This window comes from Phalacrocorax aristotelis, chromosome 3, assembly GCF_949628215.1.
Source record: "Phalacrocorax aristotelis chromosome 3, bGulAri2.1, whole genome shotgun sequence".
Lineage (NCBI taxonomy): Eukaryota > Metazoa > Chordata > Aves > Suliformes > Phalacrocoracidae > Phalacrocorax > Phalacrocorax aristotelis.
In genome coordinates, this window is record NC_134278.1 from 71622081 (window position 1) to 71649843 (window position 27763).

At 39.4% G+C, this 27763-nt stretch overlaps 1 protein-coding gene across 3 annotated transcripts in view; it reads right to left on the reverse strand.

Moving 5' to 3' along the window:
• PLEKHG1 (pleckstrin homology and RhoGEF domain containing G1) overlaps positions 1-27763 on the reverse strand; it is a 139641-nt gene that overhangs the window by 70878 nt on the left and 41000 nt on the right. For all 3 annotated transcript variants that reach the window (XM_075087943.1, XM_075087946.1, XM_075087945.1), the window contains one exon: positions 27311-27385. In XM_075087943.1, the coding sequence (XP_074944044.1) occupies positions 27311-27385 (75 nt within the window). The remainder of the gene's footprint in view (positions 1-27310; positions 27386-27763) is intronic.

The following is a 27763-nucleotide window of genomic DNA, read 5'->3' on the forward strand; positions in this document are numbered from 1 at the left end:
TGTTGTAACATAGCTTTTCATTCTTACACAGCTATGTCAACCCACACAAAACACAATCACGGTGATGATCACAACAGCTCCACAGCATTTAATATTTGCCACTCTGTGAATTAAAGACATTTGGTTACATCACTGAGATGACAGAACACGTGCATACCGAGATGAACAAGATGCAACGGCCAAAGGGACTGGTCATCTCTGCAATGCCAGACTGAACCACCAATTCAGGAAAAACCCTCCTCAGAAAATTTTTGGCATGAAAATACCGGGTATCAGTATTTGTCATTTTTCTTGCCACCTCATTCTTGGAAATTAAAGTTACCTTAGAAGTTAAATGAAGTATCACAATAAATCTCCTAATTTAAATTACTCAACAGCCACTAAGTGCTTATTCTATTACATTGTATAGCTGGCCCATGACAAAAGGACAAACTAAAAAAACCGCCATATATACTTTTACAGAACACCATTACCACTTCTTTTATAAAAGATACTGTGTTTTTAGGGTCTTCTAGGAACTCCAAATATTGGTAAAAACTTCTAGAGGAAGCAGACAAAAGTGAAAAAGATGGAAAAGGTATAAGAAAAGGAAAGGCTTACCACAAAAACTCGCCCTACAGCAAAAGCAGATTCATTTTCACCATGGGTATAACTCTACATATACTATACTTGCCATTTGGCCCAACAAATAACAGATCATTAGCTACTGCTGTTTTCAAACATTCTAGAAATAATGTTGTCCAGAAGCATGCCTGCAGAGTAAGTCCCCTCCACCCCCACCGCGATTACTTCTGCATTTGTGAAGCCCAGTAACTGGTTACTCTCTTGGAGATGTTCAGCACAGGATTAATGAGTGGCTAAGAGCCATCCTTCTCATTCCAATTTTAAAACCATAGTTTTGATACCACAGCTGGACACCTGCCATCACTGCAGGCCTCAAAGTGGAATACAGCTTTTAAAAAAAAAAAAAAAAAAAAAGAAAACCATCTTTCAGGAAAATTCTTCTTCCCCACCTGCTGCTCTGCAGCATCTTCAACCTCCTCAGTGAGCGTGTTTATTCCATCGCCAGTTTTGCATTCCAGCTCCAGAAAGCTGCAGGCACACCAAGCAGTATCTTTCAATTACTTAAGTTTGGGAATCCTCCAGAATTGCTTTCCATAAGCTGTCCGGGAAATGCTGCTTGGCAAATTATTTGTACTATGGCTAGGACCCAAACTCCCTGTACAGCCTACATAAAGGACCGATGGAAAAGACTTTCTTAAAATTGCAACATCCTCCCCACCACACACATACATACTGCATCACTAACCTCCACTAACATAACCTGGCAAGTGAAATGGGAAGAGAAATTCTATTTTCTGCCAACAAAAGAGGAAATGAATTGTTGGATATTAAATAAACTATAAGAATTTAAGAAAAAAAGAAAACAGAATTATAAAGGTTGGAAATGACCCTTAAGATCATCAAGTCCAACCATCAACCCAACACTACCATGCCCTTAAGTGCCACGTCTACACTGCTTTTAAATACCTCCAAGGATGGTGACTCCACCACCTCTCTGGGCACCCTGTCCCAATGCCTGACCACTCTTTCAGTGAGGAAATTTTTCCTAATATCCAATCTAAACCTCCCCTGATGCAGCTTGAGGCCATTTCCTCTTGTCCTGTCGCTAGTAAAGAGTCCAACACCCACCTCACTAAAACCTCCTTTCAGGTAGTTGTAGAGAACGAGAAAGTAGCTCCTCAGCCTCCTGTTCTCCAGACTAAACAACCCCACCTCCCTCAACCTCTCCTCATAAGACCTGCTCTCCAGACCCTTCACCAGCTTCGTTGCCCTTCTCTGGACATGTTCCAGCAACTCCATGTCTCTCTTGTACTGACGGGCCCAAAAATGAACATAATATTCAAGGTGCGGCCTCACCAGTGCCGAGTACAGGGGCACGATCATTTCCCTGCTCCTGCTGGCCACACTATTCCTGATACAAGCCAGGACGCTGTTGGCCTTGGCCACCTGGGCACACTGCTGGCTCATATTCAGCCGGCTGTCAACCAGCACCCCCAGGTCCTTTTCCACTGGGCAGTTTTCCAGCCACTCTTCCCCAAGCCTGTAGCGTTGCATGGGGTTGTTGTGACCCAAGTGCAGGACCCGGCACTCGGCCTTGTTAAACCTCATACAATTGACCTCGGCCCATCAATCCAGCCTGTCCAGATCCCTCTGCAGAGCCTTCCTACCCTCGAGCAGATCAACATTCCCACCCAGCTTGGTGTCATCTGCCAACTTACTTACTGAGGGTACACTCGATCCCCTCATCCAGCTCATTGATAAAGATATTAAACAACACTCTCAAACTTCTTAAATGCACATATTTGCATATACAGCATCTCTTTCTTTATTCTCTCTTCTAGACACATGGTTGAGTTACTGAAGTTACCAAGTAGCACCAAAGCCACAGAAGCCACATACATGGACATCTCTTTATTAAAATGGAGTAAAACGTACCAGCCTAACTTCTTTCCCCAAGGTATGTATGAATACTATATTTTCTTCTTTTCAAACACAGTTATGGAGGGGCAGAGAGTTGTTTTCTGGGGGGCTTTGTTATTATTTTTAAAGTACTGTTTTTCCTAATCTAAAACTGAAAGCTTGCAAATCTTTAGAAAAAGCAGAAACAAGAGGAAAAGAAAGAACACATTACTGCTGCGCAGCTACATAAGTAAGAGTCTTCCTCTTTTTTCTAAGACTATTTTGAACAAAAGCATCCTTTTGGACAGAAGCAATGCTTAAATATGAGCCTCAATCTGGAACAGAGTTAACTCTAACCTACTGCAATAAGTATGTGTTTGTCTTTGCTAGCAAGGAGTATTGTCTACCGTCATTATTTCCTCGGTTAATTTAGATCTCACTTTTGTTAGTTTCACACATACATAATGTTAGTTGATAAACCAAGGGTAACGAGCCAATGCTTAATAAGGAACCAGCCACTGACATCTGCTGAACACATGGTAATAATAAACACTGACCTTCCTATTAAATAGAATTTAAAACTTTGAAGAGTACAAGAGTTTAGGTCCTAGAAGCATAAATTAGCTATGCAATGGGCAGGGCACACCAGACAATGCAATTACCACATCATCTAAAACACCTAGTATTGCTCACTATCACTGGTCGTGTTCACTAGGGCTTTTATCATTGGTAGTACAATGCATACCTGAGTAAAGTGTTCCTAAAGAGCCAAGATATTACTTGAAATTATCCTAGCATTAAAAGATATGTTCTAGCTGTATCGGAGGGCAATACATATACCGCCAAAGCACTAAGCTGAATAACAACGACAACTTATTGCTCCATCAATGTCTGTTGAACAGGAGCTATGTCGTTCGGTGCATGCCAAACAGTAAATTCAAAAGAAAGTTCACTGTATTTTCCAGGAGCTAATGTCAACCATTATGAACATCACCAGATATACACTTCCCTGCATTTATTAAAATACACCCCACAAACCTAAGTAAAATACTTCTCAGGTGAGGGCCAGCACCCTCTTCATTTAAGCTTCAGGGAAACTACCTGTCCCCCTCCTTTAATGCATTCTGACCAAAGTTTGCAACAAGGAAGCTGCAAATTGCAAAAGACTAATTAATGCAGGTTTTGCATTAGCTCTTTTTCAAACTTCAGAGCTCTGTGAATTAAGATAAAGTTACTCCCCAGAAATCATACTGAAGTATGAAGTGAGTCAGGGCCCCACGAGAGATAATGAAAATCGTGTCTTCAGATAAGCTTTGCAAAGCCCAATTTTAAATGAAAATAACTGTCAAATCCTGAGGTTTAATTAGTCCTGGCAGGTTTATACCGCTGGGAACATATCTGTAACTTCAATCATCAAAGCAATTATCAAAAGTTTTAAGGTTGGATGGCAGGGAAAGGAGATGGGATAGCAAAGGGAAAGGAGCAAAGAAGGCAGCTTGTTTCTCACCACCAGCATAGCAATTTTTAACTTCTCAGTTCTGCACCTAACTTTGATCAAAAAAAGGAAAATAAACTTGACCCAGTGATAACACTTGAAGCCTCTGTACAAACAAACAGAAAACTAATTTAATCACCTTCCAGCTCCCTCCCTCAGGCAGCACTAAGCAAATGAGCTACATCTTCCTGAACAAAAATTCTCAAGTAAATAGTGTTTTCAGCTCTTTCCCGTGCAACCAGGAACAGATTTGTTCCTTCCATTACTGTAATCTGCATCCAAGAATTTGGAGATTTTCTATCACACTTGTTCAAAAATGAGTTATTTGACATATTTCATGCATCTTTCTGATACACCTGAAGAATTTGGAGGAAGCAGGGTTTGAATTTCAGCTGCATATATCAAAAAGGAAACAACCACTATCAGGTAATACCAGACCCACTTCCAAATTTCACCTATTTTTAACAGCCTTGGATTTGGCCACCGCATTCAAATATTGATAGCCGCCCCAGTTCAGCAAACAGCAATGCACACCTTTATCACACGTGCTTAACTTTGTTCTTGTGAGCAAAGAATGAAGGTCAGAGCAATCTTCCTTTTCTCCTCAGAGTTCCTCACTTAAATATTAAACATATCCCACATGAGTTTACTTAGAAGTTCATGAGCTTACCTAGAAGTTATACGTTCATTAATTCACTAGCAACACTTTTTTTTTTTTTCTTTAATTAAAAGCTCTTCCACCACAATTACACAGCTCACCCAGCTAGACTGTGATGATATCACAGCTCTATTGCGGACTGTAGTATCCTATAGAGAAATTTTATTTGGTTTTTTTTCTTTTGTTTGTTGTTGTTTGGCGGGGGGGGGCAGGGAGGGAAGTGGGTTGGGGGGGATCGTTTAAGTATTCATTTTACAGATTAATGTTACAGAGTAAAAACAAAAAAGGGATTCCTCAGAAATAAACAGAAAGGCCAGAGACCAATATATTAAGGGCAGCACTTAAACATACTGAGGAAAAGACAGATCCGGTCGCATGACAACCTTAGCTACTGATTTCTGAGCAGGCAGTTACACATACAGGTGCAAATGTAGCAGCAGGAGGGCTACCAGCTCTCTTAACGTTGCTCGGCTTACAGGAGCAGATGCCACAGGGCCATCAAGTCCCCACCATAGTTGCTGGACTACATTCAACGTTAATTTAAGCATATATTATCAATATACTCTAGAAATAGACTATAAACATATGATCTAGATTCATACTATCAAGGCAGCAAAGAATAAAACTTTTTACAAAGACTAGGATCGAATGCTAAACAAGGCTTTGCATTTGTGGTTTACTGGCTATACTGATTTAAAACACGTCATGTCACCTCATGAGTTATTCTTAATAAAGATCTAGCAAGTGTAAATATATTAAAAATTTTCTGTGTTGTATATGGACTGTAAGTACAGTCATGATCACATTAGGCTAATGCGCAGAGAAGCTTGCCAATTTTGTAAAGAAACAGGCAATTCCTGAATTTAATCATTTACAACATTTTCAATTTTCTTCAAGTTAAGTATATATCTATCACTGTTTGCCTTATACAACCTAGAGGAGTGGAAACAAATAGGAAGTGCAGTAGATATAGCCTCATAAATGATGTCTTTGTAATTTTAGATTAAGAACTAGTTCAGACTAATGACAGAAACATAAAATAAAACATATTCCCTGACTTCCTCATAGCTTTTCTCTGCCAAAAGCCATTAAGAGCACTGCACCTTTGGGGAGAGATGAGGAAGGGAGGGAACGCTTGATGAGGTTATGACCCTTTCTCTGACAAAAAATCCGACTCCATTCCACAAGAGACTGGATACCGAAAACTATTACACTTCTGATTTTCCCCTGGAATTGGTTCACTCTTCTTAAGTCTTACAGCAGGACCAGCATTACATTCAGATCTGTGGATTGTTACATTAAAAAAAAAAAAAAAAGAGTTGATCTCTCAAAATCCATGTGAGTCTTTTGGTTGAGTTCCCTCTTTGATCTGAAGAAGTCAACCCTGAATTCTGAGTTACATGCCTCTCAGCAGGCATATTCTGTACTACCGTTACACGTTAAACTCACAGCAGAAATAACATTCACGAGCACTTGCTTTTACTCGGGCTAAAGCAGCGTTTTTCTTGCATTCCTCTGCCAGCTGGAGCCTCAGTGATCACTTTCAGTAAAAGATCTGTGGCCATGGCCATGACACTTGCCTGGGTGTCCATTCCCACCAGGCCCCCCTAAAGCTCAAAAAAAGCCTTCAAACATAGGCATACATAATCCTTCTTTCAGATCCTGAATACAAGGAGTATTAGAGAAAAACCAGAGGCAATTATCCTCCATTGCACAAGGCAGACACATCTCACATCTAGCCCAGTTTCCTCCATTACACACTAACAGCAGCATTGCTGCTGCTGCTGCTGCAGTATCTTGGGAAAACAAAACAAACTCAACTCAAAGCTGAATTTATTTTCTTCTTGTAGGCAAGGCATACACCATGATCTAATCTGAAATGGTCAACTACCTGGTTCTTGGGGAAGTGGGGGGAAGAACATGAAGGCAGCTTTTTCAGATATGATGCCTCCTAGCCTCTTTTACCATACAGCGTATAGCCATGCCAAAATTATTTCTTTACTTCTGGCTGATTCAACTTCCCATCACTACAACATTTTAGAAGTGTCAGACTGGACATTTTCTCTCAATATAGGAGAGAAGAAAGCAATAACTTCTGCCACACTCCTTGTTCTCCTCCTATGACAGGAGGCTCTCAATTAACCAGTTGTCAGTGCAACCGTGTTATTATAAAACCAGAAACCTGAGAAATGGAATACAATGGTTTTACACATTTTCTTTGTCAGCCACCTCTATCAGGATTCTCTAGGATTACCTTTAATCCTGTAATCAGAAAGACCATTTCACAATGGGGCTAAGAATTTACCAAAACCAAACTAAAATGATACCCTTTTATGCCAAGGGAGTAAAGTTGAGTTAGTTCCATCATCATAAAATGGAAATAGGCTACTGTTTTGTTCACGCCGAATTGGAGAATACACTGTGATCCCAGCTTGCTTTAGAAGAAAAAATCTACCTGCCCACTAGGATTTCACATTGAGATTGCTATCGCAAATTAGCTATTGTGGTTAAACAATCCTGTCTTTTGAGCACTTGACATTTGGTTAACAAATTCAGTCCTCCCATGCATAAACCCAAGAAAAGATCCCTTTGTAAAATGGTACAACAAAAGATAACAAACCATATCACAGGAATAAGCACACCACTGGCACTCTTTCTGAAGTTAATCACAGGCATCCAACCTGCCACCAGTGAGAAGAAACTTATATTCATGTATGTTATTAATTTGCTTATCTGCAACCTCACTGTTTACCCGATAGTCTGTTCACTTCCCATTTATACTGGGAGAGGTTACAAAAAGGCATTTCAAGGGAAATTCCAAAGCTCAACATAAATAAAGGATTAGTTGGTGGATACTACTTTCAAGATAAGGAGTTATATACCAGCAGTAGAGGCACCTGAGCTAATTAAGCCCTCCTAACCACAGAATGTTTACTCAGTATAAAAATTGCCTTCAAATACTTTCAATGAGACTGCTAGCTACAGAACAGCCAACAAAAGTACTACCTGTTTGCACAAAGTGAAATGGAAATGGAATGACAAAACAAAACCCTTGTCTGGGTTTGAAACTCAAACTTGTTTGATTTTAGCATTAAGTTACTCAGTTATGAATGAGGGATGAAACAATGGTAGCTAGACAGAACATGCTCGAGTAAGCAAAAAAACTTTTAAACAGGATTATACAAACACTGAGCAAATATGGTTTAAAAAAAAAAACCAAAAGAAAAGTCCACCAAGAATACACCTTAAAATCAGAGCTCCTGTTTGCTCTGCGTCAGACAGAATAGAGTAGAGATTTGGAGAGCAGAGATCATAATCACAGGTTTTATTTAATTATAATTGTACAAAGAATAAGATAGTCTGGGGACCACATTCTAAATACAACCAAAGGATTATACCAAGTCATTGGTAAATACAATCCCAAGACTTTGAAAAGTAGCACTTACTCCTGGAAAGCCCACACATTTGTGGTGTATTTTAAAGGCAAATCCATTTCCCAAACCTTGAAGTAAGGGCAGGGTCTCCTTTATTCCACCCTTTGCAGATGCAGTTTCAGAGAAACCCCCCCCCAGAGACTTTTTTTTCCCCTCCTTGGTGTGTGGTTGCACATTGACTCTTCCAAACTGGGTCAGTTTAATCTGTCAATAAAATGACACCCCAACTACTGTAAAAATGTTTTTAAGATTATATTGTTATTTGAAGACCCTCTTTTGTAAATCCAGAATCAAAAAGTAACTCAACTATCACTGTAATTCAATCTCCCAACCAAAACTGTCAACGTTTTGACAAACTCATTGAGTTACAGCATGGGAGAAGCTTCACCTGAAAAAAAAAAAAGAGGTGGCTACCAAGCCTCAGTTTTCTGTCCCAGTCAGAACTTACCTTGTTCCAGCTGCAATCAGCCACCTCCTGTAACAATATAAGCAGTAGGCATTAAAGAGCCTTACTTTGCAAAGACATGATCAACAGCAGCTTCTTTTTTGTTTCCCATCTGGGATGATTGGAACAGAGAAGGGCAGGGGGCAGAGCGAAACATCATTATGTACTAACTATGGAGGAGAAAAAGAGAGGAAAATTCCCCTGAGATGACAGGTTGAAATTCTTCCCTATGGGTTTCCCAGAATACAGTTAAGTTCCTATCAGGTTCCTTAGGCAAGTCAGGGACGTGTTGAAGTATTGCAGGCGAGGAAATAAACAGACCTAGATTTCAAAGCCTCGTCCCAGAGCCAACGAAAACCCCACTTTCCCTCTGCAAGCTGTGCCTGTTGCTGTGTAAAGCTATCATTTACATGCTTGTCCAACTTGGCATTAAAAGTATCATATTGCCCTGGCTGGAGGAGAAACAGCCCCTCATCTACTTGAGAGGCAAAGTATGTTTTTATTGCTTGAGTCCATAAGCTTCATTATTTCATTAGCACAGGGTCAACACCACGGAGGAGGGAAAATGAGCTATAGTCACTTCTTCAGCATGCATGAGGCAGAACAGCTTACTAAGTGCTGAATTACTCTTGAATTGAGCCCTCACATGGCATCAAATTGGACAAATCTACTCCACAAAGTTTGATTTGCCCTGCAAAATACTTATCATCGATGTTGGTTATTAGCAGCAAAGCTCCAAGGTAAGTTGGCTCAAGGCTAAACAGTTCAGATGCAAAAAACAAACAAGAAAAAAATTACTTTCCTGACAGTCTTGCTCCTGAAACAGCATGGTGTGTGTGCTGAGTGAGAGCAAGCAGAGGTAGATGAATTCATAACTAGAGAGAGAACAGGACTGTTCCTTCTTATGGCACTAGCAATAGATCTGCTTAGCCATATCATGAAATCATAGCTCTTCTGCAAGGTGGGAATCTTAACACAAGCACTTAGCCCTGAGCATGTCAGCCTCTCTAAATCTACAAATCCTTCATTCATTTAATCACTTGCTTAAATGCCTTGTTCCAAGAACTCTGTAGTGCTTAGTAGTCCAAATACGCCGATTTCTGTTGCAATAAGCACTTTAAAAATACATTTTCTCTATGCTAACACTAGAATTGCTGTTATGCACAGCACGACTTACAGGAGGCATTTCAAAACTTTTGGGTTTTGGTTTTTTTTTTTTTTTAAGCAGACAGACAGCGTTAATAGTACATATATGTTTTCTGGACATGCCATTCCAACACCTCACAACAACAACTACAAAGTATTGCTCTAACATCTTGACAAGAAGATCTAAAAGTACCTTAAAGTACACTGAATAAACTTCAGAAGACTATTCTGTGGTACCAGCCGCCGTAAACACAAGGACACAGCACAGTGATATTAAGCGATGTGCCACGGTCACACAAGAAGGCAGTAGCATTCGCGTGCCCAAACCAGCACATGAGCCTCCTGAGTGCCAGGGCTGTGACTCAGCGCCAGCTCAGATGTCTCCTTGCCAATGACGGTAACTCTGCAAACTCCAGCTGTGCTATTGGAGCCTGTTCCTGGATACAGGAGGAGGGAAATACATTATGTAATAATGCAAGCACTGTACATGGTTTTAGGCAGGCGCCCTATCTGAAGCACATGCACACAGCAAAACGTTCCTTGCTCCACAAAAAGCACCTAGAGTTTTCTACATAGTCTTTGAAAAATCACCTAAATAAGACTGGAAATAGAACAGGTCTATACATGCATATGTAGATGACCATTTTCAACTGGCTTACCAATTGCTTAACCATCCCGTGGCTAATTAAGACAAAAGGCTAAGTTTCCAACAATTTATTTGGAGGTTAGGCCTTGGGTAAGGAATCAGTGAGTTCAGAAACACTGGCTGCAGGGACTTGGACTGACTGTAGGCCAACCGAGTGTGACCCAAAACAGACAACAGATTTTTTGTGTGTGCCCGTATTTGCTTCAGGACAGAGTTTCTTCAGGGTTTGGGTTTTTTTTTTTCATTCTCAAAGTTGGTAGTCTGCTGACCAACCTAAATTACTCAGCTTCCAATGCAACATATTAGTCCTTTGAAATGGACACAATTTAAGCAGAAAATTAGAGTTAAATGCTGTATCCGTAGAACTTTTAACCAAAACCTGTGTATCCATTTATTTACCACAGTGATAAATAAAGCCAGTGAATCACTGTCTATTTCAACATTTATTGCATCAGACAGTTTAACACTACACTGTTTTCAGTATCCAATATTGATAAAGAGGAATCTTGATAGTTTCGCAAGGAGAATATCTCTTGGGAGAATCTGAAGAGATGCCAAGGCAACTTTCAGCAACAGAAGTCATAATTAGGACTCAGTCAACAAGCAAATTTATGAGCCATTATTTTAACATATTATTTTGATCACAAAGTCAAAGGCACAAAGTTAATAGACATAATATGCAAAACCACATGAGTACTTTAAAGAGACAGGTAATACTATGTGTGTATATATATAGATAACTGAGCAACTATTCAACATTAACAGAAGTGGTGGAGTTTTTCATGTTTCTGAAAACAGAGTTCTCTTGTACAACTTTTAGGAATTCCTCCACTGATGACTTCTAAGCCTAACTTTCAAAACCCCGCTTAGTTTTAGACAAACCCATTTCACCTTTGAATGAGCTTTATGAGGTTCTCACAGTAGGGGGGGAAAACAAACAAACAAACAAAAAAAAAACTAGAAAAAAACCCCAACATTCAGGGCTATATCACACCCAGGAACTGAACACTTATTTCCCACTTGTTCAGTAAGGAGGCCACAGATTTTTTTTCTTCTGAAACCCCTCCAACTTAAAAATCTGAGCTCTTTTTCAAACTTTGTTTGGTGTTTAGGTTTCAGTGGCACGAATGGAAAACCACTCAAGAGCCCTCCCTTGCATTGTTATTAATATCTGCAATGCAACATATATGAAGAAAGGTAGACATCTAGTTAAAGGAGCGAGACCAGCCGCCATCCTCCTCCCAGCGTACCTATGCAGGAGTCATGCCAGGAGTCACTTCTTTGGTGGGGAGCTACAAAAAGCAAGGCAGAAACACTGCCTTGCTCCTCTCCTTTCTAACTATCAGCCAAGCTGATTATCAGGGTTTTCAAGTACTCTGTCAAGGTACTGAGAAAAGATCACAGGATAAAGTCTAACAGCTAGAACTGTGTGATTTAAGAAGGAAAGTGACTTAAAGTCATCAGGTTCAGTACTGTTTCCTCTAATTACTGGATCATTTCCTATCTGGGCATTTATAGTTTTCGATTATACAGCTGCTAAAATGCCTGTGATCACAGATGACTGCTATATACAACAGCATCTGAAGTTCAAGGTAACAAAGTGAGCTCGAAGTATCTTTTATCCTCCTTTCCCCTTAACCCTTCAAACACCATGAGACAGCTATTGTATAGTAATGAAAGACATTGTCTGCAAACTGCCAAAAAGGAAAAAAAAAAAGAAACCCTACAAAAACCCCTCCGGATTTAAACATTATCTGTAAAAAGAGCATCTAGTCTAGCATAGTTTTACTCTGTAATCTGCATTCCACTCAAAAAGCTTTAGATCACTTTAGACCAGCTCAGAGCTTTAAACCAGGGATTGCTCCCTTTTTCCTATCCAAGAGAAAAAAGAAAAGAAAAGAAAAGAAAGAAAGAAAGAAAAAGAATGTGCATTAATTACAAGGTATTGACTGACCTGGATTAGCCAGGATTATTCCATGCCAGCAGAGAAGAATTCCTGACATACGCATCAATTACAAGAACAGAATAGGCTGTTCCAAGGGGATTTCTTGTGACTAATAAATAAAGAAAATCAACTTTTGGCTTAGTTGGGTACATAAGTGTAACACATGTAATCTCCTAATGAGACAGTACCTTCCTTATAAAGACTTTCAACTTAATTTAGGAACACAGCAATATTTAATCTCATTAAGTTTCTGCCTGTGCTGTTTAATTCTAAATTGTTGGGAGGCCAGTTTTCCCTTATTTACAAAACGTCCCAAACTTTTAAATCAAGTCGGAGTAGGAGAACCATGCCTACTTCTAGACAAATAAGAAGAGGTGCAGGATTTAAATACAGTCAATTCCTAGCACTTACATTTCAAACAGAACACCAAAAAATTGTGAAGACTGCAAAATAAAGCATGAGAATAATTTACTGTCAGAAACCCTACATTATACCAACAGACAAAAGAAGCTTGATCTATTCAACTTACACAGTCTGTAAGCACCTGTCTCAGGGCGACAACCACTTCTTCAATCAAACAGAAGTTTAATGTTGAAAGCTAAACAAACAGACGTGTTCAGTCTAGAAACACAACTGAACTGATAGCATAATTAGGGATAAAAATCTCTTTGTCATGGTTGATTCTCCAACATAAGTTCTTGCTTTAAAAACTAATATATCATACTCTTCAGAAAGAGATTTAGAAACAAAACCTTTGCGATTCATGTCTTCAGCTTCCAAAAACCCTGTTATGCAGAGGATGGGCTTGAACATCTACTGCAGTCTTTCCAGGCTTTAGAAACTTCTAATGACCTCTGCAACAGGTGCAGATTTAGTGTTTACTCTTTCCATCATTAAATCCACATATTTTCCTCGGCTAAACCAGAACTCATTTAAAACCAAAAATCCCCACTTTTCTTGCCATGCACCAAACCCAATAAATACTTGTACTGACAAGCAGCGTTACTGCTGTGGACACTGAAATCTAGCACTGGATTTGGAAGAAAGACCTATTAACATTTACAATCAAAACCATATAGTTTTGATTAGTTTTACTTTTATAGTTTTAAATTTTAGCTTTATACAAGGCACAAAAGTATCAAAAGTACTCAAATAATCCCATTCAAACACAGAACATTTTATATGTAACAATTTTGTAGTTCTTCATAAAATCAAAGTTAAAGCTATGAGGATGTCACCTCTGCGGGGACAAACTGTCCATTAAAGTGAGATTAAACACTTTGAATCCAGGACTTGGAAGATGTTAATTTGAAAACAGGTAGAAAAAAGGCAACAGCCTTTTGTTAGTGACTTACCAAGTGTTACTATGTATCGCTGAGTAGAAGGAGCACATATTCCGTAGACCTTTACGTGTTATGAAGTGTTTCAAATGAAATATACAGTAGTAGAACTTGATATTTAAGTGGAAAACCTACTCTAGCTACATAACGAACTGTAAGAAAAATTATATCCGATTTATAAAGTGAAATATCAATTAGCTGTGCTTCTTGACAGACTGTAAAAACAACTATAGGCTGAAATTTTTGAACTGGGATTTTCATATATCTTTACTTAGTAACAAGCTACGTCTGCCAAATACAGTACTTGAATACATCCAGACTTGAGAAAACTTGCCAGAATGTCTAATTCGGCAGAAGAACATTAAGCAGGATCTAGCCTGGTCAACAGGAAGTATTTTCAGCTCTGCAAAATTCAGGGATTTATTCCCCCCACCCCCAGGTGTTTTTTTTTAATTCGCATTCAATCTCTAAGAATTATAAAGCCTCAAGCATGGAACCAAGGATTCTCCCTGTATATCAGTGCTTTAAAACAAGTTTGTTGGCTTATGTCAAAGGCAACCCATGTTACCTCATTTTTCTTTAAATTCAAAAGAAAAAGAAAAGGTGTAGAAGTAAAAGCAATATTTTTTCCCTCCATATATTACCTTTGATACAAGTTCCCCCACCCCCAGGTTTTCCTCCTCCCTCTCCCCTTAGCCCCCATGTTCTCTGTATTTTACATTAAAGATTTCCTGGTATGACATTATCAGTGTGGCCTTTCCAGCTCTTTTATTCACATGTAGAGAAGGGTGTGGGTAACTTATAAAAGTAGCTGTAAAGTAAATATGCCTATAAACTTTGACAATTTTATAGAAGGCAGTTATCTGTCTGTATTCAGAAGTGACAACAATTCAGAAGTGACATGTTCCTACCACAGATGAGTGAAAACCTGGTTTTGGGTATCGTACACTTCAGTCACAGCAGTAATTCCATGGCTTTTAAATTCATGAACTTTAAAAGTTTGTACACATTTTTATTCTCAGCAAAACTTTGATTTCCCCACCACTCAAGCAAGGGACCCACAGAAGCCACCTTATAGCTATCTTCCAAAAACATGAAAATCTAAATACAGGCTCAGCATCCACAAAGAAGAGAAGTGAAAAATACAAAGAAAAAAACAAAAGTAAACAAAAAAAATTTTTTTTTCCCATTTAAAAAAAGTACATTCTCAAACACCAAGAGCATGTAAAAAGCTGAGTCAGAGCCTCCCCAGCAAGGCTCATTAAAAATAAATTTAAAAAAAAAAAAAAACAACAAAAAGGGGTCAAGCTGGAGGACAGCACAGGCAGGCAGAATTTACCTGCCTTCCAACAAAGTCTCAACCACTGTCCTCAGTCTGTACAAGAAAAGGAGGGCTCAGTACTTAAAAGTGTGTCAATTCTGGTGGTTTTGGCTCACTCTCCTGTGCCCTGGTTACAGAACCCCAGCTGGGGCCGAAGCCGTCTCCGATCAGGTTGTACCATTCCTCTCCCTGGCCAGGAGGGCTCAGCATAGCACAAGACATAGGAATACACTGGTACAGTTGGATTTAGAGCACAAATGACTCCAAAGGCATGAAATGAACCATATCCATGTTTCTCCATCTGTCTGAAAGATGTGTGGCAAAATTGACTGGAGCTGTTGCATTAATAATGTGGATTCCAGCCAGGCCTGAAGTGATGAGCAAGTCGCCGTCTATGATAAATGCACAAGGCGTCTGTATATATTATAAAAGTTTAGGTCATGATAAAAGATTGCAGAGGCACAGCTGTATTTAGAAACAATTGTTCTCAGTAAGAAAGCTAGACTCAACATACAAGTTTCTGGAAGTGGCGTACAGAGCATTTTCCCCAGAAGCACAAGGCACCGTGAAGGATGCACTGTGAGTTCCCATTGATGCCTCTCCAAATCAAATGAAGCTTGTCATGTCATTGTGAGCCCCTTTAGCTTCGGGCATAGGCCAAAAAATCAGTACTCTCAGTACATTTCCAAACGGGCAACCTTGCGTAGTAGACAAACTCTATTGTTAGAAAACATTAGGCATAAATATAAGACCTGTTCAAAAGCCATTGGTCCCTGCTATCCTAGCTATAAGCCAGGTCTTGCAGTAAGAGTTGCAGAGCTGTAGCAAACACAAGAACTCAAGTTCTCCATGGCATTAGACTTCTTAGCCATGTGAGATTTAGGCATTATTTTCCTTAGCAGCTCTCTTATGAAACGCTTTGCTTAAAATATGTCTGAGCACTTCATTAAATGCATGTTAACAAGAAATACGCAACTAGCCAAATAATTATAATTTGTATATCCCAAAATTATAATTTCAAGATGCAACCTAGATCCTCAGTCCTGCAACACAACTCAACCATATAGTTCCTTGCACCCGCCCATTACTCCATAAATTGCAAGAACCCAGCTCCTTCCAGGCTGGTAGCACAGTGCTCAGTTAACACTGAAGTCTGGAGAAGTGGGTCCAGGTATATGAAATAGATGTGGGTGGTGAGGTTTTTTTTCTTTCAGGACGTGGAAATGAGAGAGGATGACAAGGAGCAGAACTAAACAATTAACTTTAATAATGAATATGGTTTTATAATAAAATTAGGACATTCTTCATAAATGTTTCTGAGGAGAGAAATAAGCAACAAGTTCATGGGAAACTTCACACTTAAGAAAACCTTTTTTCTATCACGTGGAAGGATTTTCTAGCTAGCAGCTGTCAGTGGAACAAGCCCTTGAATACTTTGCCTGTTTTAGCAGGTCACAAAATATTTGTGTGGTCAGGCTGAGAAGGGCAACTTTGGGGCACCTTCAATTTCATATGTGAGTGCCAGATGCTACAAGAGCAGACCAGCGCCTCTAGTTAATAGTGCCACTCCTTTGAAAGTGGAAAGCCTACGATTTCCAAAAACTTTAGAGTCTTTAAATAAAAATAATTTTACTACTACTCAATTGTGGGGAAAAAAATATTACTAATAACATGAGACACAGGAGCAAAAATTCCATTTACACATATCTATACTTACAGCCCTAATAAGGCTCTCTCTGTGTTTCATTTTGAATGATGACAGAGCTCCTAGGGCTGGGATCTAACACCAGAACTGCCTCACTGCATAAGGATCCTAATCGGGGACAAACCTTGAAAAGCAGCCATGTTCTTTCTGGGAGAGTCATAGCAGCCATATCTTCCTAAAGGATTTCCTGTTGCCTACAAACTGTATATTTAATTAAAAAAACATTCAGGACAGGACATCCCATCTTTAGAAGTGCTGCCTTGCTTCAGACACGACCAGACAGAACCATCTCCTGGCCAGACATCAGGCAAAATTCCGTAATGATTAGCCTCATACATAACTTGATTCTTCAAATATTGCTTTCCATTGTGAAAGATATACCCCCTCACAAGATAAGATTTAACCACCAACAAGAAATTTTTATACAGTGAAAAGCACAAATATATAAACTGATAACCACCCTTTTTACTAACATAGATGTTGAGAGGAAGTATGTGGTTCATAACAATCTCGACAGAAACTAGACATAACAGAACCCAAATAACTAGGATTGCCTGACTTCCCCGAACCAGGAAAGTCCAGACTTGCTAGGAGAGAGGTTATATTCAAACTCTTACCACCTTAAACAATTTCTTAGTCCTTCCATCATCTGAAGCGCAGACTACATTGTGTGCATATGGGAAAAAAATTGTGTATTGCACCTGGAAGTTGTGTCCATTTTTAATTATTCTGTAAAATATATGGTGCGGGGACCACTGCCAAGATGTGTGTAATGGAATTTATATTAAGCCCTGTTCCACAAAACCCACAACTAAGAACAGCTACTATTTTCAAAGGATTTGGTAACTTTTAATGTCTTGAACTGCACGATCGGTTTTACAGCATGTTCTGACCAAAGAGGCGATCAGAACATAATGTGGCTTTAATTTAAAGAATAAAAGCTTCCCATGCGCTAAATCCAACCTCTGCAAGGCTCTTTTGCCTGCACCACTAATGGACCTGGGCACAGTGCAAGAGAAGCAGCCTCCCACCTTTCCCCCTGCCCTTCACCTCCTGCTCTCTCCAGCTTGCTGACTCTTCAAGAAACTGACTTCCATAGTTTGACGTATCACTCCAAAACACATAGGAAGTTTCTATTAATATTTTATCGCTCATAAAACATCAAAGCTAGCTCCCCTTCTGGTTTATCAGCAAGCAGCAATTCCCCTCTTTTTTTAAGCTAAATTAAACTACGGGAAGCCAATTAAAAAAGCAAAACCTAACAAGTAAGCTTTCCTCTGTATTAATCTCTCTAAATTTAGAATATATGAAGGCCTCTCAGTCCATTTCTAATGTCAATGGGCATAGTTCGAAATTACTGCTAGACATATAATTAGGTGACTAAAAGACAAAAAACCCCACTACAACTCTTAAGTCATAGTTAATACTAGTAGGCTTGAATTTGCTAACTATATAGTATCTGACAAAGCTCTTCAAACTCAGGTGGTAAATAATTGGAAGGTACCTGTGCTGCTGTATGCCTTAGCAACTCAAAGGGCAAAAAGTTTTTGTATCTTTATTTTTACCACTTTGGATCTCTTGGTCTTAAGGCTGCTGTCAGCCCAAGAGGAAAGACAATCTAATTTATCCGAAAAGTTGTAGCTTACTTTAGCTGAGAGTAAGTAATCAATTTTTGCCTCTTATCCTTCGATGTCCTTCAAGTTGCTTTGGAAGAAATATAGTTGGGGGGGAGGGGAAACCAATTAATCTGAAAATGGATTTCTGGCATGTCAGTTGAACAAAGCAGCAAGATAAAATATGGAGAAAATTTCAAAAGGGGGGAAAAAAATCACAGGTTTGGGATGAAAGCTGATTTAAGAAACTCTTGACTTTACAGTACTTAAATGTATTTTTACACCTTATTAACGTAAGTAAAATCCAATATTAACATTACCAGAAAGATTAACTGTTACTATTGCTCATTTTCTGTATATTAACCCTGTGTAGCTGGCAGCAGTCTGGAGTTCTAACTACTGTGTGTTTCCACACAACAATATGGGGAGCAGTAAAAACCCTGGAATATATGACAGTCAAAAAAAACCCCAAAACACCACACACAAACAAATAAAAAAAAAAAAACCAAAACACAACCCATGATGAAACTGGCAAAGGAAATGGCTTTAAATCATTATTTCTAACATGACAATTTTCATGACTACCGGATCTATTTAGGATGTTCTAAGTACTGAAGAACAGTAATTTAACACACAATAGTTGCTTTAACAAAAATAGCTGTTCTGTTTGGTGACAGCGTCTTCCAATAAAAAATTAAAAACAACAAAAAAAACCAAACAAAACCCACAAGATAAGCAATGGCTATCATTCCCAACCTAGAAAGAGCAGATGTAAACACCTGTAATCACAGAATAGTACTACTATATTTTCACTCCAGGTCACACACAGCCAAGACTGCAGTATTACAAAGATATCAGAGTGTTTTCTCTGTCCAGGGTCTTCTCCAAGAACTATTTTGGTACTCAAATTATTTTTAAACAGGAAGAGAGAATTTAAACCTGCAACAGCTTCTTTAGGATCAGCAGCACGTCTCCAAAATGGTACACAAGACAGATGCTAAGAATGACACAAAAATAAAAAATGCTCTTTACGAAGGATTACTCAATCATTTTCTTTAAGTATTTTCTTTAAAGTATTTTATATACATAAATTATTTTATATACATAGCTACGCTCAAAGCAATGGGCTCAATTTGGAACACAGGAAGTTCTAGCTGAACATGAGAAAAACATCTTTCCTGTGAGGGTGCCAGAGCAGCGGCACAGGCTGCCCAGGGAGGCTGTGGAGTCTCCTTCCTTGGAGACATTCAAAACCCGCCTGGACACGGTCCTGTGCCCCCTGCTCTGGGTGTGCCTGCTCAAGCAGGGGGGTTGGACAAGGTGATCTCCAGAGGTCCCTTCCAATCCCTGCCATTCTGTGATTCTGTAATAAACGTAGTAGTTGGACACTGTTTATCATTCCTGATGGTCATCCACCATGAAGGGAAACACTCCCCGCTCCAATCCCACCAAGGAGCACTAAGGGTGAGCCACCATTAGAAGAATGCTGAGGCAAGAGCTGGGGAGGAGAGGGAGCACTGGGTGCTCCCTGCCTTGCTTCACCATGCAGGTCACATCACTGGGGCCCCATCGCAGCTGCCCTCTGCCTCCACCGGCAATTTTGAGCAATGCAAACAGAGTACTAAAATTTTTGTTGCGGCCACAAAGGCAGACACTGGGAACTCATTAATGGCATCACTGTGTTTTACTTTCAGGCTCTGTTTGTTGAGCAGTTTGGACATGAGGTTATTTCTTACGTAAAGGTGATAAAGTTGAGAATCATATAGTTAAAATTTCCACTGGCAATATTTTACTCCAGATAAGCAAGCTCAGCTTTAAGTCAGGCTGATGGTCAAATTACAGTTTGCAGCTTAAAATATAAACAGTTTTTTAAAAAAGCTCACAGTTAAGAGAGGGCCATCTTCAACCAGTTTTAAATAGCATCCAACTCAGAGGATTGTTTACACTAGAATACACAGAAAATTAGAACAGCACTTTTTCTTCACTTTAATCAGGAACCTTTGCTCCTCCAGGAATGTTTTAATTGTTTTAGATTTCTCTCAGCTTGGAACATCAATTTAGAAATAAAGTAGACTATTAGCATTCAGAAGTGCTTTAAAGAAACTAGCTGGTTTTCACCAAGACACATCACATTTGATTGCTTCGTGCAATCCACATTTAGTCTCCCTATTTTGTACTACTCATAACTGGTTATCTAATATGTGTCCATTATTTATAAATCATGATACACATAATCTTGTATCATGTACTATTTATTTATACAAAAAGCAAAAAGTGCATAAAACTCAAGCCCTACACTTAATTACTTGATAACTAAGAATTAATTACCACTGAGATAGAAAAGCAAACTTAATTCTTTAAAAATGGGATCATCAATATAAAAAAACCCCATAGTTTTCCAAACCTCAAGTTTGAGCAGTTCAGGTCCACATAAGCTTTCTATAAACACTGACCTCTGGTGGGATACCAGCCAGCCAGGACACTAGGGAGTGCCTGGCATTTGAAGAACAAATTATTCTACCTGTTAATAGCCCAACCGTTGTAATCACTGACTTAACCACCATTACGTTATGTTACAGCAGCTGCATCTTCACTTCTGATAAGGGGCAGGCTTTACCGTACTCCGACATTTCACAACATCCAGAGCAGTCTACCTTTGACTGCCCTTCACTGCCCTAGAGCAAGGGACCCACCAGCACCACAACTACCTCCTCCTCTTCGTTCCACCAAGCTGAAGAAGCTTAAAAGCCCATCCAGGTAACAGCCTGCTGGCAGCCAAGAAAAAGTGGGACCTAACCAGTGTGGCCCAGTGATTAAGGCCGTTCATCAAAATGCTATCAGGAAAAAAGCAAATTGATTCAATGCTGTGGTTTAATGCATCATAACACTACCAGAGACAATGAGCTGCACTGCAGAGCACAGGGTCTGCAAACAGTCTGGTTGCAGCAAAGCAACTGCTGTTCTACTCGCATGGCACAGCAGTTGCTTAGGCTGTTGCTAATACTCAACTTTGGTGGACTGGAGCTAGCCCCAGTTTCTCAAGAGAGTCATGACAAGAGTCATTATGCACTGTGGCAACAGCCTACGACCAGTGTTCAAAGAAAGATGTGCCAACCTCTCACAGTGTGCAGAGAGAGGTCAACAAGTTAGTGAGGAGTCAGAATATCCAATTTCATCATTCTTCTGCTTTGCTCTTTTCCCATTTCCAATCAGATTTCACATCTGCTTTGGCTTCACCACCTTTTTTTTTTTTTTTTTTTTTTATAAGCACTGGGATTAAGAATTTCAAGTATCTACTTAATACAGACACTTCCTCCTCCTTCAGGATATGATTTTCGGGGGATTAAAAGCTGCTACCAAATCAGGCTATGAATAGTAAGGCAGGCACAGAAAGATTGTATTACTGGAGACAGTGAGAACATAGCAAGAATGTGCTATATTTTTCCCCAGCACTCTTCCAACTTCCAGCTATCTTCAGCTAAAGGGACTTCCTTAGTTTATAGCGGCTTATTTATTTCAATCTGTTTCCAGAGGCTTCTCTGGTCTCCCCTTCAACCCATGTGAATTTTTTACATTCACAATATCCTTCAGCAGGGAAGTCCACAGTGTCTACCACCTTCTGCATAAATAGCCAAGACCCTTTTTTGTTGAATCTCAACCACCTAGCATCATCTGATAGTCACATGTTCTTGTCCACAAAATAGCACAGTTGGTACACACCATTTATTCCAGGCATCTCTTCCCTTCAGTTAGGTGGCAAGAAGCTACAGGAAAGAGAATGCAGCAAGGAATAACACAGAAACTACTTCCAAAGAACAGGAACAGGTACGTGAAGTATAGAATCACCATCCCCCAGGACACAGATGTTTTTGTGTCCATCTCAGCCCAGTGATATACCATTAAGCCTATGACTGCACTATTACCACAGTTATCTCCCATTTCATTTACACTTAAGATCTAAAAAAGCTTTAGAAAAGATGCTTTGTTTTCCCATCTACTGTTGTACTTCTTTAAAAGGGGTTTAGTCATAAAGTGTAACAACTTTCTCCATAAACATAAGGCAAGATAGCACGTTTCTATGTGCCTGCTGGAAGCCCCCACAGCGCTCCACAGAAGGCAGCATGCATTTACTAACCTGAACGACCGTACCATGGATTCCTGCCATGAAAACATCAGTCTTAGCAAAATTTGGAGGTAGAAATACCGATGCTATTTTCTTTACTGCATTTGAAGTGTATGATCCATTGGGCAGTCTGCAGATTTACATAGCTGAGCTTGCATGTTTTTCCTGTGCAGCATTATATATTACTGCAGGAATAGCACGCAAACATAAGTCAGAGGAGTTATAAAATTAAATTAGTCTTATCACGAACAACAACAGCAACAGCTGGCAGGCTCCCACTAGTGCCATCAGTACACAATGCAAGGAAAAACACTGCTGTACTATAGGATATTTTACAATGACATAAGCTTGTTGTCCACTGGGATTTGTCAGTGGCTGTTTATAAAGCCCAGGTGTAACATTCGTTTCCTTCAGGATGCGAGTGTGAACGACCAAGTCAGTAAGGGAGGATCCAGCTGGGGGAAGTCATGCCTCTTGCTTAATGAAAGAAGATGGAGGGGAAGGGGGGAAAGGAAGAACAGTTTGGGGGTGTTTAACTTCCTCACATCTTTCTCTTCAAAGACTTCTACTTTTAAGGCACAGAAATACAACCCATCGAGCTGACTGGAGAAACCTAATAAAGGCTCCCGTACCCATATACCTTTTTAAGCATCTTGCATGAAGGTATTGCTAAGGTAGCACTTGACTGAGACCCCAGAAACCTTGAGCATGGGAGCCTTCTAAATGGGAACTAAGCTAGACATCATCTGGTTTCTTTGAAACAAGCCAACCTATGTTATGAACAGCTGTTCCAAGGTATCACGACAAAAAAAAAATTAATCAACAAGCCACAGGATGAAGCACTAGTTTTTTACGAAAGCCCTTCAGTATCATCAAAATTTTGTTAAGCTATCAAAAAAATGTTTAAATTCTATAAGCTAGGGAATTTGCAATGAAAATTTACAGTCATTCCCCTAAATTTTTGCAAATGAGCAATTGCCAGCTCCAGGTACCATCACAAGCAGTCGCTGTGAACCACAGCAGCCTCTCTGCAAGTGAGAGGAGGAATTTGTGCAGTGGGTGGGGTACTCCTGTCACAGTCTAATTTCCAGTGGTTAAATATACTAGAAGTTTAAGAGTGACTTTTCAGCAAACACAAGCAGAACAAACGCTAAGTCCTTTGCAAGCTAGAACAGAAATACACTCAGTCTACTTCCTGGTATTGACATAGTACATTGTTCTAAATGCATCCATTGTAAATAGAATATAATAGCTTTGCCGTAGGAAAACAGTTATATGTGGATCATGGAAGGCGTTTTTTGTTTTCATTTGTCTGCCGCTCCTTGAGAGCTGCACAAGCTTCTTGAAAAATATTTTGCACGTGACATACACGCACTTCCATCTTTGCAACAACTGAATCTCCAGGTCCCAGGTTTCTTCCCCCTCCATAGCCCAAAGCAAGCAGTGACGTTTAAAAATATAACTGTTGGCTCTAAAGGATTTGACAGAAGAGGTGGCAGAAAAGCAAATAGCCTTCCTGCTCACTGGGGACCCTCAAGTCAAGGACTAAGTTACAGTAACTTAATCACAGGAAACTCATTTCTCAATTGTCTGCTTCTGTATGCTTCATGGGTTAACTCAAGTACAGGGACCAGGGTCAGTGGGTGAGGGGCAGGGAGGGGCACTGCTAGGTTAAAGCAACACTGACTTTATAAAAGTTTCCAGATAATCAGTTACCCTGCCAACACTTTGCTCAACCCAACCTGACCCTTATAAACATGAAAGGTTAATTGTTAGAAATTTGTAACAAATACGCCTTCTCTTTTGTTGTTTGCTTGCTTTGTTTTGTTTTTATTTAAAAAAAAAAGATAGCAAGAACATTTATTTGGAAAAAAACCAAGCAGCAATAAGATGTGTGGAAATAATTAAGAAAGTTCACATAAATGTTTATGCATGTAAGTAGCAGTCATATTTTAAGCAGGAGAAATTAATCACTTCTTAATTCTGACTCAGTCATACCAGCAAAACATTTCTATATACTAGTAAACTGTACAAACGCTAAGTAACTAGAGAGATACATATGATCAAAGACTACAGAAGTTTATTTTTAAGTCAGTGCTAGAGCAACCACTGGCATATGCCTGGCAATTCTTTTCTGTAAAAGTTATCGTAACATTCTTTGAAAGTAAAAGTATTTATGAGACTAAACCAACTTCTAAAAGTTCTAACTTCAGCACTAATGATTTAGTATCATTAGAAGACGCTATAGTACAATGTTTTGTCTTTAGTAGAACATTTTTCATCAGGAGTTAAGAACAGGTGTCTAAGTGAAAATTCATTTTTATTCTTTATTTCACTTTTCTTTTTTAACATGTAAAAATTCATTTCAGAAGACTGATTAAAAACAAAGCATCCAGATTAAACCAAGTTTCATTTTACTAAACATTGTACAAAAATGTGCTTTAACAGATACAAACTGCTTGACCTTCATAAGGTCTTATCGCAACAGAATACTGTAACTGTAATTTGATAATGCTGAGTCTTCATTTTCATTAGCTGTATTTTATTGTATGAATTTCTTTCTTTGCCAACATCACTAGCGATCCACCAAAGTACCTGAGGATGTGTTACTACAATCTAGAAAAAAGCATTTCAAATTGTTGGTAGTTATTCAGCCTTTTTTCCTCTTGCTAGTGGTTTCTAGAATAGAGCATCATGAAAACCAACACACTGCAGCAAACTTCACTGAAATTGCCTGTTGCCCCTCAAAACCTACAAAGCTCATTTCCATAGAAGTAGTTTATCTGTTTTTCAGGTTCCTCATACCTCAGTGAAAAACCTGCCATATTAAGTTAGGGAGAGAAGGAAGGTCAATATTATCTGGAAACAAAAATAATGTGGAGAAGTTAGACTATTTCCAAAGACCAAGCATGAAAGTTGACGCACAGCGTGCCAGAGAAAGCCCTGCCACATCCATGCCCACTGCCTTGAGAACCCTAAAATTGCAGATCCCAGGAGGCTGGCACTCACCATGCCACCCATGGGAACAGCTCCCTTAGGCTGTCATGATTGAAGGCCTACATACACACATTCCTATATATGTATATACATGGGGATATTGTATGTGTGAGAGAATACATAAACAGTTATACAACCTTATACATGCAGTTTCTTAATTGCACAGAATCATTTTTCATGTGTCTTTTGTGTATATGGGAGATTTCAAGTCATAGGAAATTTGCACTAATTCCCTCAAAATGTACAGCAAAGCATACATGGAGAAGATTTTTAATTGTGGTATCCCTACACACTCTAGTCAAACTTGGTGTCTGAAAGCTTTCTAATTTTAGCTTTCCTCAATAATGTGCAGGACACTATGTTATGTGTCTGCTTGATTAGACAGACATCAGAAGCTACTGAAAAACACACAGACCTTGAAGGTACTGAACAAGGTCCTCAGGGGAGTTTCTAGATCCCTGCTTAACTGGAAAAATGCTTCTGGAATGTTTTTTACCTGTTGGCAGTTCTGGTGAAATGAAACTACGTTTACAGAAACAGAGAGACACTGAAACTTCATGAGTCTTCCAAAAATTAAATGAAACAAGGAGCTTCCTGCCTCCCTCTCCTGTACCTAGACATGAACAATCCTGTGTTCAGTTGCAACCTCCTAATTTGGGCTGGAGCTAGCAGGAAAATGATTGGAAACTGGTACCTGGGATGTCCTAACATCAAAGACTGTTGTCTTTTCAGTGTCTAACAGATGCACATGCTAGCTCTCAGTCCTCACCCATCCCTCTTCACAGGCATCAATCTCTGACCACCAGCGTAAGGAGGAGAATCAATCTTGGTTTGATGGCCACATGATGCCACATGAGCATCATTAATGGTGCTCTGCATGATTCTTTCCATTTCCTCCCCTTCCTTCCCCCAGATCCCTGCTCCCAGCCTGCCCACAGCTCTATGCTATCACAAGCCTTACCCTCTCTAACTCCCAATGTAAAGCCAAAGCAAACCTTACAACTCATTCACTGGAAGTTGCTTATGTGGTAAATTAAAATGCAGTAAGAGAAAATAAAGCTACCTTTCACAGACAGTGAGTTTTCCCCAAATTTCATCTGAAAGTTTTACATCATCCCTATGTCTCATTTAGTTTACCAGAACTCCTCTCAGAGCCTAGAGAACTTAAATGCAGCAGTATCTGGCACCGTTGCACAGTGAGAAAAGAAATTCAGTATATAACATATATCATCAGTGTAATTTTAACACATTTAGAAAACAAGCATATACAAGAGCTACTACAAGTTTTGCCACAAAACTGCCAGAAGCACCTCACAACCTTCACATGAAATAGCAGATTTTTATAAAAATATTTAATGAAATGTTCAGCAGTGATTCTGAGGAAGGACTCAAATTACCAGGATTACAACTGGTTTTAAAGAAAAAATTTTCCCTGAAACCAAGTACCAAACTTTCAGATGTGGGAATTTGAAGTTAATGGGGCTTGAGAAGAAAAAAATGATCTGATTTTCAGAAAGATGGAACATTTAAAGAATGTATGATTTCCACTAAAATCAATGGAAATTCAATTCCTCCTTGCACCCATCATTCCACATTTTAAATGTCAGCTTGGGTTCTATGAGAATAAAGTATCCCATATCAAATACTGGCCTCAGTCAATATCTCTTTACTGAAAGGGGACAAAACATATTCTCCAAAGCTGAAATCCTAGCAGCCCACTGGTCCTCCCCCCTCATTATATATTTTAGTACTATCACAGATGATGGGATAGGGAAGGAGAAAAAGGTTACACAAAAACAAGTGAAAAATTCCTGCTATTTACATAAATATGCACACATAAAATTAATTCAGCTCTCCCTTAAGTTTAAGGCCAGTCAGGGAAACTCACTTTTTGACTTGAAGAATCCTTCACAAAATCACAATACTTCTTTCCTTCAATAATCAGTCAAAAAAAAAAAAAAAGAAAGAAAACTACTAACCTTCACTCCTGGGGACAGGTTCTGTACCACCTGGTGTTTTATCCGGCATCGCTGCAGACACAGGCTTAGTAAAACCTAATGGACACAAAGCAAAGAAAGCATTCTTCATCAAAATCAATATGTTTCAGTAGGACAATCCCCTGCCCCGTGACCCCTGCAAAGGATGGGTTTTCAGCTTTCATAATTTCCGTGTCTGTATGTAAGATACATAAACAAGCAAAACTCCTTAGAGATTAGCTGCAACACCATTCGCTAGACTATCACCTGGATGTACTTCCAGGTATGCATGCACAAAGGGACCCTCTAATAAATTACAGTGGTAGACTGGAAGCACTAATTATATCTGGTGAACTTCTGTCTTTCAGCTTGGATATTTTTTCCCCCTCAGTGAATTTCTAGCGAGAGGCCTACGAACTGGATGGAAGAGCTGCTGAAGGTAATGAAAGAGTCGCC